This window comes from Callorhinus ursinus, unplaced genomic scaffold, assembly GCF_003265705.2.
Source record: "Callorhinus ursinus isolate GAN/ISIS: 27379988/994484 unplaced genomic scaffold, GSC_fseal_2.0 scaffold15, whole genome shotgun sequence".
NCBI classification, from domain to species: Eukaryota; Metazoa; Chordata; class Mammalia; order Carnivora; family Otariidae; genus Callorhinus; species Callorhinus ursinus.
In genome coordinates, this window is record NW_027397077.1 from 5,081,192 (window position 1) to 5,095,945 (window position 14,754).

Below are 14,754 nucleotides of genomic sequence, written 5' to 3' on the forward strand. Positions count from 1 at the left end.
AATTTTGAACCGTACTCTTTTATACTGGTTCCATAGTTTAATTTCTACCTTTTAAGTTAATTCATCATAAATGTCCTGTGCTATAGTGTTTGAAGTGAAGATCTAGTGTTACTGCCTAGAAACTTAAGACAATAATTTCCTTAAAAAACGTAATGTATGAAAGCCCCAAGGAAACTCTGGTTGTTAACTAAATGATGCTGGAACAATTCTGATGACAAAGGTAAGAAATGTTATTTCCCAAATCAGGGGAGCTAATAAAAAATAGGCTCATGGTTAATGAGTTTTTGAGATGCAGATTTCACAAACTCAATTAGAACACAAAAAATTTCCTTTATTCAGGAAAACCAGGGAGAGACTGGCACTGCACTTAAAAAAAGCCAATAGTCTATGATTTAATTATCTGAATGAGGGGGAACGCATGGAATGACATTATGGGACCAACTGTTAAGAGTAACTACTTCTAACCAGTTTTGGTTTCAATTTTACAACAGACTTGGCCCTAGTTTCAAGATACCCCTAGCCACTGGCATAAAAAAAAAAAAAAAAAAAACCTACATGTCAACTGTCTGGCTTTTTATTTTGGTCTCTTTCACTACCACACAATAGTATTTACACTAAATGATGACATCTTTTTACAAATATAACATCTGTTAATGGTTCCTAAGTAGCTCTTTATGTAAAGAAGTCTAATTTTAAAGAAAAAAATCATACGGGCGCCTGGCTGGCTCAGTCGGTGGAGTGTACGACTCTTGATCTTGGGATTGTGAGTTCGAGCCCCACACTGGGTGTAGAGCTTACTAAAAAATAAAATCTTGAGGGCACTTGGGTGGCTCAGTCGGTTAAGTGTCCGACTCTTGGTTTCAGTTCAGGTCATGATCTCATGAGTCCTGAGATGAAGCCCCACATTGGACTCTGCGCTCAGTGGGGAGTCAGCCTGAAGATTCTCTCCCGCTGCCCCTCCCCCCGACTTGCACATGCACGGTCACACATGCTCTCACTCTAAAAAAAAACAAAGCTTTAAAAAATAAAATAAAATCTTTAAAAAAAAGGAAGCCTAAGAACAAATTCAGTTAAAGAGCCTTATGTAGATGAGTTTCTTGAACGTTTTCAGGGAAATCCTATCATAAGTAGGTTCATTCCTTGAATGTATAAAAAATAACAATAAATGTCAATTTGGGGAATTTCTCTAACTCAATGAAAAAGAACTATCCATTTTCAGCAAAGTAAGGGAGTTATTTCAAGGGGACTGTTATTTCAAGGAGTAGGGATTAGTTACACCTAACTAATAACACAGTCAAATATGACAGTTTGAATGAACAATGGGCCATTTACTAAAAAGGAAAGTAAAATCCTGCCTTAAATCCAACACCATTCAACAATATCATTATTGCTACGTCTCTACCACAGGACTGATGAAACAGGAAGGGGCTGTGAGGGCTCAAAAAAGGGCAAGAGTACGCTCAAAGCCTGTGGGCTGGAGTTGTACCCACAGAAATGGAAGTGAGAAATCAAGGCCATTGACGTGGTCCCTGCTTACCTGTCCTGTCAGAGGACACTTGGAACACTGCAGTCAGCTCTGATTACTACCTTGCAATCAGGGGACAACAGAACCAGAAATTACAGCGTAAGAGGAACACTTCATGAGCAGACAGAAATTTCCTCTCAATAAAATTTTCAGAGTCAAGAAAGACAAATTATTTCAGGGGTGTGTTAAAAAAAAATCAGAAGGGCCTCAAAATTGAACATTTCTAAGGACACTTCTAACCCGTGTTCCTACTGTTCCACACACAGGACCCCTCAGACAGCTACTTGTGCACCAGGCCTAACTAAATTGTTACCTTTCCTCCTGTTGTGACTGTTTCTTCATCCTGCTCATCTGTAAAATCAAAATATATGATTTATTTAAAAATCAAGTAAACACTCTTTGGATTACTTGAAAACTTCCAGGTAATTTTAAAAACTTAAATTGTTACATGCAGAGAAAAGGAAAGAAATAAAGCATTACGAAAGCAAATCCACCTCTAGTAATTCAAAAAATTGAAATCGTACACAGAAGCACAAAGGTGAGAACTTCAAAGCATTAATAATTAAAAATTTCCAACAACAGGGAATTTATAATTAATTACTGCTTGGGCTACTATCTTAGTGATGATCTTGCTAATAATAGGTAAAGGACTTGACTGGGGCTCTTACTCCTGAGATTTGATGAAACAAAGTAATGACATTTCAGATCTCAGAGGACATGAGTGAAGGGAATGAGGAGCAAAGGAAAGAAGTGAACATCAATCACTATGAAGTCCTGGTAAGGGTGATAATATATTCTGAGAACAGAGGACTCCAGGACATAAATCCTGGCCTTGCAAAAGAACAGGAGTAAACCCAAGTATAATTTAAACCAGGCAGCTGATTTCCACAGCGAAAAGTGCCAGTGTAGACAATTGTTTATATCCGAATGAAGGCTGCGTTTGCATTATAATAGCAAAGCTGATTAACTGAGACAGAGACCATATGGCCCACAAAGTCTAAAATATTTACTACCTGGCCCTTTCCAGGTTAAGTCCGCCAACCTCTATTTTAGAGAATATATAAAGATCAGTAGTACACAAACAGGTAGTACTCAAACTTTCAACTGTATTTCATAGTGGGCCTCTACTACATGCCGGCCACGGTCCAAATGCCAAGGACACAATGAAGAACAAGGAAAGGTCCCGTCTTCAAGGAGTTTACATTCCAGTTAGAAGTGGCAGGAGACAGAAGAGAAAACACACAAACAGGTATCAGATGGTATCAGAGGAAAACAAATCAATATATTTTAGAGAGGGTGTGGGTGGGTGGACCCTTCCAAATAAAGAGGGAACCAGCCTGGTCAAAGGGTCTCAGGTGGGGGTAGACCTGCCGCCGTCACAGATCTCCAAGGCCACTCTGAGCATGAATAAAGGCTGGGAGAAATGAGCACAGCACAAGAGCAGAGTGCAGTGACACAAAGCATTGGCACGAAAGTTACACAGACCCGGACCTGAGTCAGTGTTTTGTCACTTAATAGCTGTCTGCTTGGAAACACTACTGAAGCTCTCCAGGCTCCATTTCCTCAGCAATGACACAGGGCTAACATGGTTTTGCAGTGAAATGCAAACAAAGGTAGAATGATACCTGGCAGAGTACTCATGCAAAACAGAGATGGACACTGTTGCTTGATTTCTAAGTTAGACAAACACCTGCAAGCACGAATATGGGATTCACTGTGTGGTAAATAAATTATGGTCATCCAGCTCTGCACAGTGACTACTTTTATTCTAGGAAGTGACAAACAGATCTAAATAAGGTTGTCAAAAATGAACTTTTTGTCCTTTGGATCTTGATAAACCACACGATAAACAATTTCTCACTAGATGGTACTAACACAACCTAATGATCTCTCTCCGGTCAAAATATATACCATTTAAATTTAGTTTGACAGATTTCTGTCCCTCACGTAGTCTTGGTACCCGATGGAAACAGACTTCTGATAATACTAAAGTAGGAGGGAGAGATATCCTGCTTACTGATTCCTAAAGAGTAATAATAAATGTTCTCTTCCTCCTTCCAGATGTGGGCAATCAGACTTTCACGTCAGCCCCTGGATCTTGCCCTTTCGGAGATCTCAAGACAGAAAGGAAGGAAGGACTTGGTATATGTAGCTAGGTGACATATAAGGCAGAATATGAACCAGTTAAAACAATAAACAACTCTGTGAACAGGAAGTCCCAGCTGATGGATCAGTTACCCCTGGCATGGTTCGGGTTATACCTAATGCAGAAAGCCAGATGATTAAGTAATACATAGAAAGCCCATTGGTCCCTGGATGAAAGGCCAGGACAACAGTTTCAAATTCCATTTGACTCTAGCTCTCCAGCTGTGATGAGCAGCACCTTCGGCCACAATACCCTTACTATTTAGACCTCAAACCATTCACAAACACAAAGGGAAGATCTCTTATACCCAGCACTAAAAATCTTAATCCAATTGACACCCTTATCCATTTCTTAAAAATGGCTTCAATTTGGCTCCTCTGATAAAGTCTATTACATAAACACTCTAATACTCACCTCCACCTCTAAAAGGACAACTGTCCACTCCCTTAAAACTAGATTGATTCCTTTTCAGGATATATACTTAATATACACACTATCATTCTGTTTAACAAATTGTCTCAGTGAAGATAATCAAGTCTTAACATTTACCCTGCTACATCACCGAAAATATAAAAGACTACATATAGCTAGTTTTGTTTTCCTGGCCTTTGATTCAGTGGTAAGTACCAGTTGTGGCATAGAAAATATAAAAACTTAAAGAAAAATGGAAGTTATTAATTGTTATTAATATTCTATTAATAATGTTAAAGATAACTGAGAGGAATGTTTTGACAGCATTTCTTTTTCAGTTGTTGACCTAACACCACCTTTACATACACTGTCAAGACAATTTTCTATTTCTACTTTTGACATAATCAAAAATGGAGTCATCCACTAATGTTAAATAACAGGCTTTAAGCCAGAAAAGGGAGGGTATAGAGAAATGAAGTAAAAAAAACTCTCCTACCTACCTACTCATAGCTGTCATCAAGAATCTCTGAAAAAGGGGCGCCTGGATGGCTCAGTCAGTTAAGTGGCTGACTCTTGATTTTGGCTCAGGTTATGATCTCATGGGTCCTGGAATCCAGCCCTGAGTAAGGCTCCACACTCAGCAGGGAGTCTGCTTGAAGATTCTCTCCCCCTCTGCCCCTCCCCCAGCTCGTGAGCTCACACGCTCGCTCTCTCTAAAATAAATAAATCTTTAAGGGAAAAAAAAGGATCTCTGGGGGAAAAAAACAATCTCTGCAATTTGTCTGAAATACAGAATTCACCTACTGAAGAGATAGAGAAATTGCCGTCCCATTTTTCCACATAAGGAAATCTCAAATACCCCTTCCAGGTGTAAAATTCCCTAACGTCAAAAATGTAGTATATACTGAAAACACTAGGTTCTCCTTTGTTTTTTTTTTTTTAAGAAGATTTTATTTATTTGAGAGAGAGAGCAAGAGCGAGGGTCAGAGGGAGAAGGAGTAACAGACTCCCCGCTGAGCAGGGAGCCCAACGTGGGGCTCGATCCCAGGACCCCGGGATCATGACCTGAGCCGAAAGCAGTGCTTAACTCACTCAGCCACTCAGGCATCCCTCCCTTGATTTTTACAAGTGAAGAAAGAAACCGAGATCCATATAGAACACTCAAGAACAAAGATGTTTAAAACTACCTCTATTTTTTAAACTGAAGAAAGTGACTACACCCCTCTTGTCTACCCGACAGCACATCCAATGATTATGTCTTACTGGTGAAAATGTACTCTGTAACTTGTAAATACTATGAGCTGATGATGTGATTCTCATTTTACACTATTTAGAAAGCCAGAAGAAATACTTTAGAAAATAAATCATTCAAGAGTCAACAGACTTTTGTTCTGAAGATGTAAAATCAAATCGGTAAGAATGGAAAAAATGGATCACAGGAAATTATATTTCCTGATATGGCAGCAAACAAAATGACAGTGGTGCTAAGGGGGCCATGGTCAACCTCTGTGCTGGACCAAAAAGGTAGCAACTGGAAGTGACATCTCTCAGGGAAGAAAGAATTATCAGAGGAACTAAATCTCTGAGACAGAAAACAACACAGAAGTCTATAGACTGCTTTGGTTTTACCTAGATCTGCGACAGTTCCTCCTTTAACAGGTGTGTTTTCACTGTCTTTCTTTGGGTTCACTAGAAAGAAAAAAAAATCATGTTTTAGGGGAAAAGTTCTATTTTTTAAAAAGAGAACAGAATAAAAGATGATTGAAAACTACATGAATCTCAATGTAAATCCACCGTCACCCAGAGTTCACCACCATGAAAAACTCCAAGCCCAACAGAAAAAGATTAACACTTACTGTAACAGACTGCATTTTGTAATTCCCCAAGCACCAATATTTTTTCATGACAAAAGTACACAATACAAAAATATATACGGCAAAACCTGAAAAGAACCTTTCAATCCCTTCCCCCAAAGTATTTTTATTACATTTTCTGTGCATTTGTTGATTCCCATTTTTGTGCCATTCACTTAGATAAGCTGAGAGAGAACTAACACCTTTTACATATCTATGTAGACTTCAAAAATAGAAATGTTACCCATACTGTGCTCTTCCTTACCACTCTACTTTTCTCATTCAAGAGTGTGCCTGTATGACCTTTCCATGTTATGTATTTTTAGTTAAATTATATCTCTTTCATTTTCAATAAATCCACTGTGTCCATGGGTGGGTCATAAGGTAACTAGTCCTATATTAATGGAGACTTAATTTATTTGCAATTTTTTACTGCAAAGTAATCCACATTCTTATATTCACCTTTAAGCACACATATAATTACTTAAAATGAGAGCTCTGAATTTAAAACTGCTACTGGATATACACATTTTAAAACAACAGATATAGCCAAATTGTGTTAAGTGGCTTCATCAATTTACACATCCACCAATAGCATTTGAGAGTACCCAAGTTGGGAATCATCTATTTTCTAAGTTCTGAAAATCTAATGTATAAAAATGTTCCTTTAATAATTTACATATCATTGGTTAAATGAGGTTGAGCATCTTTTGCACATTTATTGGCCCCAAAATTTGATAAAATTACCAGTACAAAATACTCTGCCTCTTACTCTATAGGGTGTAAGAATCTTTATACAAATTTAGAGTTCTAATTCTTTGTTAAATGGCTAATGAGTATTTTCCCCCAAGGCTAACACTTGCTTAAAGTACACTAACATTTTGAAGGTTACTTTTACATTTTAATTTGGCACTTTAATCCACCTGAAGCTTAAATTCTTATTTTTGACACAAAGAACAGTACTAAATTTTTTCCACAAGTATTTATGGAACAGTTTGGTCTTTCCCCACAAATTTGCCCTGCCAAATACACAATAAATTAAATTGATAAACAAACATGGATCTACAGTTGAATCACATATTCTACTCTACTGATGGATTCGGCCATTCCTGTGTCCAAATCATACTATATCCATTATTATAGCTTTTACAGTTCAGTTAGTTATCTGTTAGAACTACCACCATCTTCATAGTTCTTTTACTTAAAATAAGTATTTGGGGGGCACCGGGATAGCTCAGTGGGAAAAGCGTGCAACTCTTGATCTCAGGGTTGTGAGTTCGAGTCCTACACTGGGTATAGAGAATACTTAAATGAATACGATTTAAATAAATAAATAAATAAGATATTTGGGGGTGCATGACTGGTTCAGTCAGTAGAGCATGACATTCTTGATCTTGGGGGGTTGTAAGTTCACACTGGGTATAGAGATTACTTAAAATCTTAAAAAAAAAAGCAAACAAACGAGAGGCACCTGTGTGGCTCAGTCAGCTAAGCATCTGACTCTTGTGATCAAGCCACCCATGGGGCTCCATGGTTAGCATGGAGTCTGCTGGAGATTCTCTCATTTTCCCTCTGTCCCGCTCACATTCACTTTTTCTAAAATAAATAAATAAATCTATAAAAAGAAAAAAAACTGAGAAAGATGCATATTGTAATCCCTACGGCAACCACTGAGAAAAAAACAGATAAAAATCAAATAGAGAATATGAAAATCTATGTAACAGAAAACAGAATAGTGGTTGCCAGGATATGGGAGAAAGGAGATAATCTATACTAACCCCCAGTAAGTACAGGGTTTCTTTTCAGGGGGATGGAAATGTTCTCGAATTAAGAGGTAGTGACTGTACAACATAATGAATACACTAAAAAAACCAATGGAGTGATTAAAATACACTTTAACTGGTGAATTTTATGCTATGTGAAGAATATCTCAATTAGAACTATGCTATATAAAAAAGGAAGTCATAGAAGTTCTAAAATAAAAGGAAAGCAGGGGCGCCTGGGTGGCTCAGTCAGTTAAGCATCTGCCTTCAGCTCAGGTCATGATCCTGGGTCCTGAAATCGAGCCCTGCATCAGGCACCCTGCTCAGTAGAGAGCCTGCTTCTCCTTCTCCCTCTGGGCTTCCCCACCCCCACTCATGCACTCTCGTTCTCTCTCAAATAAATAAAATCTTTAAAAAAAAAAAAAAGAAGAAGAAAAGCAAACACAGAAGCCAGAACAGAACACTGAAAGTAATGGATTAAAGCAAAACAAGGGAGGAGGTAAGAGAGGGACAAATAGAAAAAAATTATCATAATGGCAGACTTAATCCCAACGACATCAATAATTCTTTAACACTTCAGTGGACCACATACTGCAATTAAAAACAAAAAATGTGTATTAGGGAGGGGGGCAAAGCTCAACAATATGCTGTTTAAAATCGATATGCCTGGGGCGCCTGGGTGGCTCAGTCGTTAAGCATCTGCCTTCGGCTCAGGTCATGATGCCAGGATCCTGGGATCGAGCCCCGCGTCAGGCTCCCTGCTCCACGGGAGGCCTGCTTCTCCCTCCCCCACCCCCCCTGCTTGTGTTCCCTCTCTCACTGTCTCTCTCTCTCTGATAAATAAATAAAAAATCTTTAAAAAATAAAATAAAAAAATAAAAGCGACATGCTTTACATAATCAAAGTGAAAGTTAACAGGATGCAAGAGAGGTAAGAACAAAGCTTGTGTAATTTACAAACTACTCTACTGAAGTCAAGTACAGTGGAGACTAATTTAAAAAAGTGTAGAAATAAAAGGGTGTGGTGTGATGAGGTTTTATTATCATCAGAGAACCTGGCCTTCAAGACAAGCACTACTATGGCACATAGACACACACGACATAAGAGTCAATTCATCAGGAGGACATGATGATCCTAAGTGTATATGCCCTTAAATAGCAGAGCTTCAAAGTACACGAATAAAAATACTTAAAATAAAAAATATTCACAGGAATCAAGGAAAAAAATAGACAAATCCACAAATATAGTTAAAAGAGTCTAACATTCTCCCAATAACTTATTTAAATAGGTTAAAATGTACATAGATAATACGCCACCTTCTCATCTGTATATTGATTTTAATGGGATTTAAAAACCATTTATTTCAAAGCATTGCTCAATTTAGAGAATTTTCTTTCTTTCTTTTGTTTTTTTTTTTTGAGTAGGCTCTATGCCCATGTGGGGCTTAAATCACAACCGTGAGATCAAGAGTCACCTGCTCTACCGAATGACCCAGCCAGGCGCCCCATTAGAGAACTTTTTGGTCACGGTGCTTTTCTCACTAAGTAGCAGAAGTACACCAAAAGATTGGGAAAGGGAAGAAACATTTGCACCTTGAAAGTTGGGAACTGGGGGCACAGAGCAAGAAATGATTCATCCCATGGCACTGCTAAAGAGTGATTAAATCACATCTAATACTCTCATAGTCTAGGCAGAAGAATACAAACCATTTTTTGGAAGCACCACTTCCTCTATGTTGGGTACCGGTGTTGGGTCTTCCATGTCCTTGGTAAGATCTTCTTGCTCATCTTCCTCTTTCTGACTTCTGCGCTTCCCATAAAGACTAGCTTGGCTAAAACATATAATGCATATAAATATAAAAAGGCTGACTATAGCTACCCATAGCAGACAATTTCAGAGGCTTTACCCTCATTGTTAGAATCTATGCTCAGAATCTCTTTAAAAAGACAAATAGAAACCAAACAAATGAGGTACATTCCCAAATTACATCTAACCAGCAGAAGGAAAATAAAGGTTACTGGGAGTAAGAAATGGCCCCAGAAATTCTACTATACAAATCACAGACAGATCCTAAAGGGGGCTTAAATTATATAATAAAAGAACATCTGCTAAGGAAATATGGCACATATTTTCTCTCACATAAACAATCACTTACGTAAGAAATTTTCTCAAAGATATGTACAACCGTATTTTCCTGGCTCTTTGTATCATCCAAATATCAGGAACTGCAAAGTAAAATCACTTAGGATGGTACTAATTGTGTGTGTCTTTGTGTGTGTCTCTGTGTGTGTGTGTGTGTGTGTGTGTGTAAAAACTGCCATCGCCCTTTCTTTAGTTTATTTTTTAAAACACATTCCAGAAAGCAGATTAGGGTTCAAACAAGAATGGAAAGACTCCTTACCTTGATGAATTTTAGGGGATACAGGATAGAAATTATCAACTACCTCATATAACATGATGTGTACCAGAAACGAATAAGGGTACCAAGAAAACAAAACATAATCAAGATCGAAGGTGACAGTTAAGCTAAACCTTGGGAACTGTAACAATTCAGCGTTTCAGCATAATGAGTGGAGGCATAAAGGCATAAGGAAAGAGATAACCTGTTCTGGGAAGGAACAGGCAGGAAGCAACACAAACAGGTGAGGAGTGGAGAAAGAGCTGATGGAAATATACAGTGAGCCAGCCCGAGCCCTCACACTGCTGAGAGAGTGAGCAGAGTTCTCTTCATGACAGACCACACACTGGCATAGGTTAGAATCAGGTATATAGGTAAAAATATTTTTTATATTTTTAATAAAAACTGCATGACAATTTTTCAAAAGCCTGTGAACCTAAAGGTGTTAGGGAGACAAAGTAAGGGAAGGTCAATAAAACAAGAGTCAGGAAAATAGATGTCAATGTCTTTTCATTAAAGGAAACAACACAAAACTTGAATGACTGCTCATTTGAAGACAGATGTATTCAATTCAAGGATATGCATACATCTACTTTGGGAAACTCAATTTGGTGGGTTTTATACTCAGAGTAGAGGCTCAGTACCATCACTGTGAGCCTCCTAGACATCACGTCTTGTTTTGGGGACCACTAGTGTCCCGGCACTGCATCTCAGCCCCTAAGTGGGAAGAAGGGTACATCGATTTCAGGCCCGGGAACACTTGGAAAAGTTGTATGGCTTTCTTCACAGGGACATCAGGAAGCCCTGAATTCTCTGCACATCAAGCATAAGACTCAGATTAGAGATTTAAGAAATAAGGTTACTCTAACTGTTAAAGAAAAATCTATTTTTGTGGTTTTTTCTATAACACATGTGACTTGACAAAATAACAACATCCTTTTATGACTATGACTGGCTCATTAATATTATTTATAAAATTAAGAGTTTTTTAACTTCCCTAACAACTTCTATACACGGTTAACAATGCTTCAGATAATCCTACCCTTCAAGAAATAACATGGTTCTGATGAATCACAGACCTATAAACCTGAAACAAAATACATTATATATTAATTTAAAAAATTAAAAAAAAAAAAAAGAAAGAACATGATTCAAGGCATGTTCTGGGCATAAAAAAATGCTAATTTGGCTATAGGAAAAAGTCAATAAAAGGAACCTAATGAAGAGAAAATAACAAGTAGATCTTTATAGTCCAGTCAACAGCCAGAAATTTAACATTTCTGGTTGCATGAAAAGAATAAATTTTGTCTGTCATTTTATAAGACTAAACTTAACCACTTTGAAATTAAATAAAAAAAATTTTGAGACAAGCTAAGCAAGCCAGAAATTAAGTATCTACTTAATATATAATAATAAATGTTAAGTATTATCTACCATTTATTAAGTACCTACTTCAGGCCAGACACTGCACAGGGGCTCTAAAGTCTCACTTGATCCCCACAACAACTTACTCAAAAGAAACCAGAAACCCCACTCAAGCAAGATTCACTAAAGTAAAAATGTGATGCCCTGAACAAGGCACTCTGATCAACATGAAACAGACATGGGTTCACTTCCTCTGAGTCACTCTGATCACAAATGGGACAGGTGGTAAAATCAGAGAAAGAGACACTAACTATGGCAAATATAATTTCTTAAATTCCTTACCAGCCACACTGCTCAATATATAATTAGATACAGAAAAGACTGTATTCAGGGTGCCTTGATATAAATACAACATCAGATGGCCATCTTACAAAGGAGATGAAGAAAGGGGAAGGTAAAGTAGGGGAAGAGGAAAAAAAAGACAAAGAGCCAAATAATCCACCCTCAGACTTTGGTGAAGGTGACGGAACTTAGTTGAAAGGATACAGTAACAGGAAGCCGAGAGTCCAGCTTTGAATCTTGACTCTAAGGAAAAATCTCTATGTGACCTTGGAAAAGTTACTTCCCTATCCTGAACCTCAATCTCTATTTCTTAAGATAAAGATGCTTATGATACTTCAAAGATCTGTTTCAGTTTTAAGATTCTGAACATGGTTTCTACTCTCACTAAGCTGTGAGCCAAAGCTCTAATCCAGAAGGCAAATATTCATCCCCTTCCCATGGCTAGGCCAGAGAGAGAAAAATACTTTCTCTCAGAATTTGATCATGGAATTGGAGTGGCTATATTTTAAATACAGATTAGATATCACAGTATGTTTATGTGGAATACAAAGTTAAATGTGATGTGTGTGTGTGTGTGTGTGTGTGTGTGTGTGATGGAAGATTATTCAGCCATTAAAAAGGAAATTCTGCTACTTGGGACAACATGGATAGACGCTGAGGCCATTTTGCTAGGAGGAATAACTCAGAGAAAAATAAATACCATATGATCTCTCTTATATGTGGAATCTAAAAAACAAAACAAAACAAAACAAAAACACAAATTCATAGATAGAGGGAATACATTGGTGGTTGCCAAAGGTAGGGGGTGGGGAGAATAGGAAAGTTGGTGAAAGGTATAAACTTCCAGTTATAAAATAAATAAACCCTAGAGGTGTAACATACAGCATGGAGTCTGCAGTTAACACAGTATTGTGCATTTGAAAGTTGCTAAAAGAGTATCTGATCTTCAAAGTTCTCGTCACAAGAAAAAAATATTATTAACTATGTGTGGTGCTGGATGTTAACCAGATTTATTGTGATTATTTCACTATACATATTGATTTAAAAAAAGACTGTATGCAAGGTCCCTTAGCATAAATACAACAGAAGATGGCCATCAGATAACATCTGACAAGATGAACTATCAGAGCAAAGACATCTACCAAGTCAAAGTAAGACAACTTCCTTTGAGCAAAATTTCTAGTATAAACGTAAAAATCTAGAATTCCCTCTGCAGTTTGTTTTAATGCCTCTGAATCATGCTGCAGTTCTTACCCTTTCTTTCCACTCTTCTTCCGGGATTCTGTGGGTGTAGGAGGTGGAGGGGAGGGCGAATGTTTCCTCTTTCGAGCATTAGCTGATGCTTTCCTATCTCTTCTCTCTGGACTTCTGACTGGCTAGGAAGAAGTAAATGGAAATAAATATCAGCCAGCTTTTCTGACTCCTCAGTTTCTACAAACCCTTGTCCAAAGGTGAGTTTCACAAAGATAATACCAATACCACTCAGAGCATCCTAGACGACCAGCAGTGAAGACTCTCTGACCTTCCAGCTGATGTACCACCAATGGAAGTATCAGAACCATCCCACAGGTATTCAAACTGTGCTACAAAACAGACATGCCCAAATCCTGCACAGCTAAAAATTGTTCCTGTTCACCTTCTGCTTCCAGATAGGAAAAGCATTTTCAAAAACTACTGGAAAATACAAAACATATGCTATTTAATTAATGAAATACAAACAATGGCTGAATGATCTTGTGAAAGTGTTATCAGAAACTAGTCCTGACATGTCAGTAAAATAGGAGAAAACTTTATGACACGAAAGATGTTAAATAAGATTGCAACTTATGACTTAAAAGTCAATCTAACATAAGTACAAATACCCCTACTTGCAGATGAAACGATCTTATATATAGATAACCCTAAGGAATCTACCAACTATCAGAGCTAATGAGTTCAGCAGTTGCAGGATAAACACCGAAATACGAAAGTCAACCTGTAGATGATTATTACGGATTTAATAAAATAGACAATAAAGAATTAACACCTAAGGGCACCTGTGTGGCTCAGTTGGTTAAGCAACTGCCTTCAGCTCAGGTCATGATCCTGGAGTCCCAGGATCGAGTCCCGCATAGGTCTCCCTGCTCAGCAGGGAGTCTGCTTCTCCCTCTGACCCTCCCCCCTCTCATGTGCTCTCTCTCTCATTCTCTCTCTCAAATAAATAAATAAAATTAAAAAAAAAAAAGAATTAACACCTAAGATGATCCAAAGTATTGTACCTGAGGTGCCAAAAAAAAAAAAAAATCGGAGATTAAAACGTTAATTAAACATTCATCATCTCTGGTATATTCATACTCCTTACAACTCTGTTTCCTTTCAGAAGCTCGGTAGCATCAAATTGGAACCTAAGTCATCTTACAGGCCTACATAAGAAGTTTTAAAGAAAATCTAAACTGTCCACACTGTATGGTAAGTACAAAGTTAAACTTTTAAAAAGTGATATTAAATGCATGTTTATAGAATTACACTAAAAATAAGTGAATAAATTAATACATAAGCCATCTAAATCTGAACAGAGATGGCTATGGACAAGCCTCCTTAATAATGTGCTGTAGAAGTTAGACTATTCCTAATGACAAAAAAGATTGGTTGGAAACGCATTAAGGGAAATCAAATATGTAAGCATATGAGGTGGGGGGGGAGGCTGAATAAAAAATAAAATTTAAGTCAAATTCCACAGCAAATAAGGACCAGTTAAAAATGAAAGGATATGAGGGGCGCCTAGGTGACTCAGCTGTTAAGTGTCTGCCTTCAGCTCAGGTCATGATCCCAGGGTCCTGGGATTGAGCCCCGCATCGCATCGGGCTCCCTGCTCAGCAGGAGGCCTGCTTCTCCCTCTCCCACTTCCCCAGCTTGTGTTCCCTCTCTCGCTCTCTCTCTCTGTCAAATAAATAAAATCTTTAAAAAAAAAA

At 37.8% G+C, this 14,754-nt stretch overlaps 1 protein-coding gene across 3 annotated transcripts in view; it reads right to left on the minus strand.

The window, feature by feature from the left end:
• Positions 1-14,754, minus strand: part of SMARCC1 (SWI/SNF related BAF chromatin remodeling complex subunit C1) — a 172,706-nt gene that overhangs the window by 91,757 nt on the left and 66,195 nt on the right. For all 3 annotated transcript variants that reach the window (XM_025884852.2, XM_025884851.2, XM_025884853.2), the window contains exons 10-13: positions 13,058-13,179; positions 9,405-9,529; positions 5,712-5,771; positions 1,839-1,876 (exon numbers count right to left, since the gene is read on the minus strand). In XM_025884852.2, coding sequence (XP_025740637.1) covers positions 1,839-1,876; positions 5,712-5,771; positions 9,405-9,529; positions 13,058-13,179 — 345 coding nt within the window. The remainder of the gene's footprint in view (positions 1-1,838; positions 1,877-5,711; positions 5,772-9,404; positions 9,530-13,057; positions 13,180-14,754) is intronic.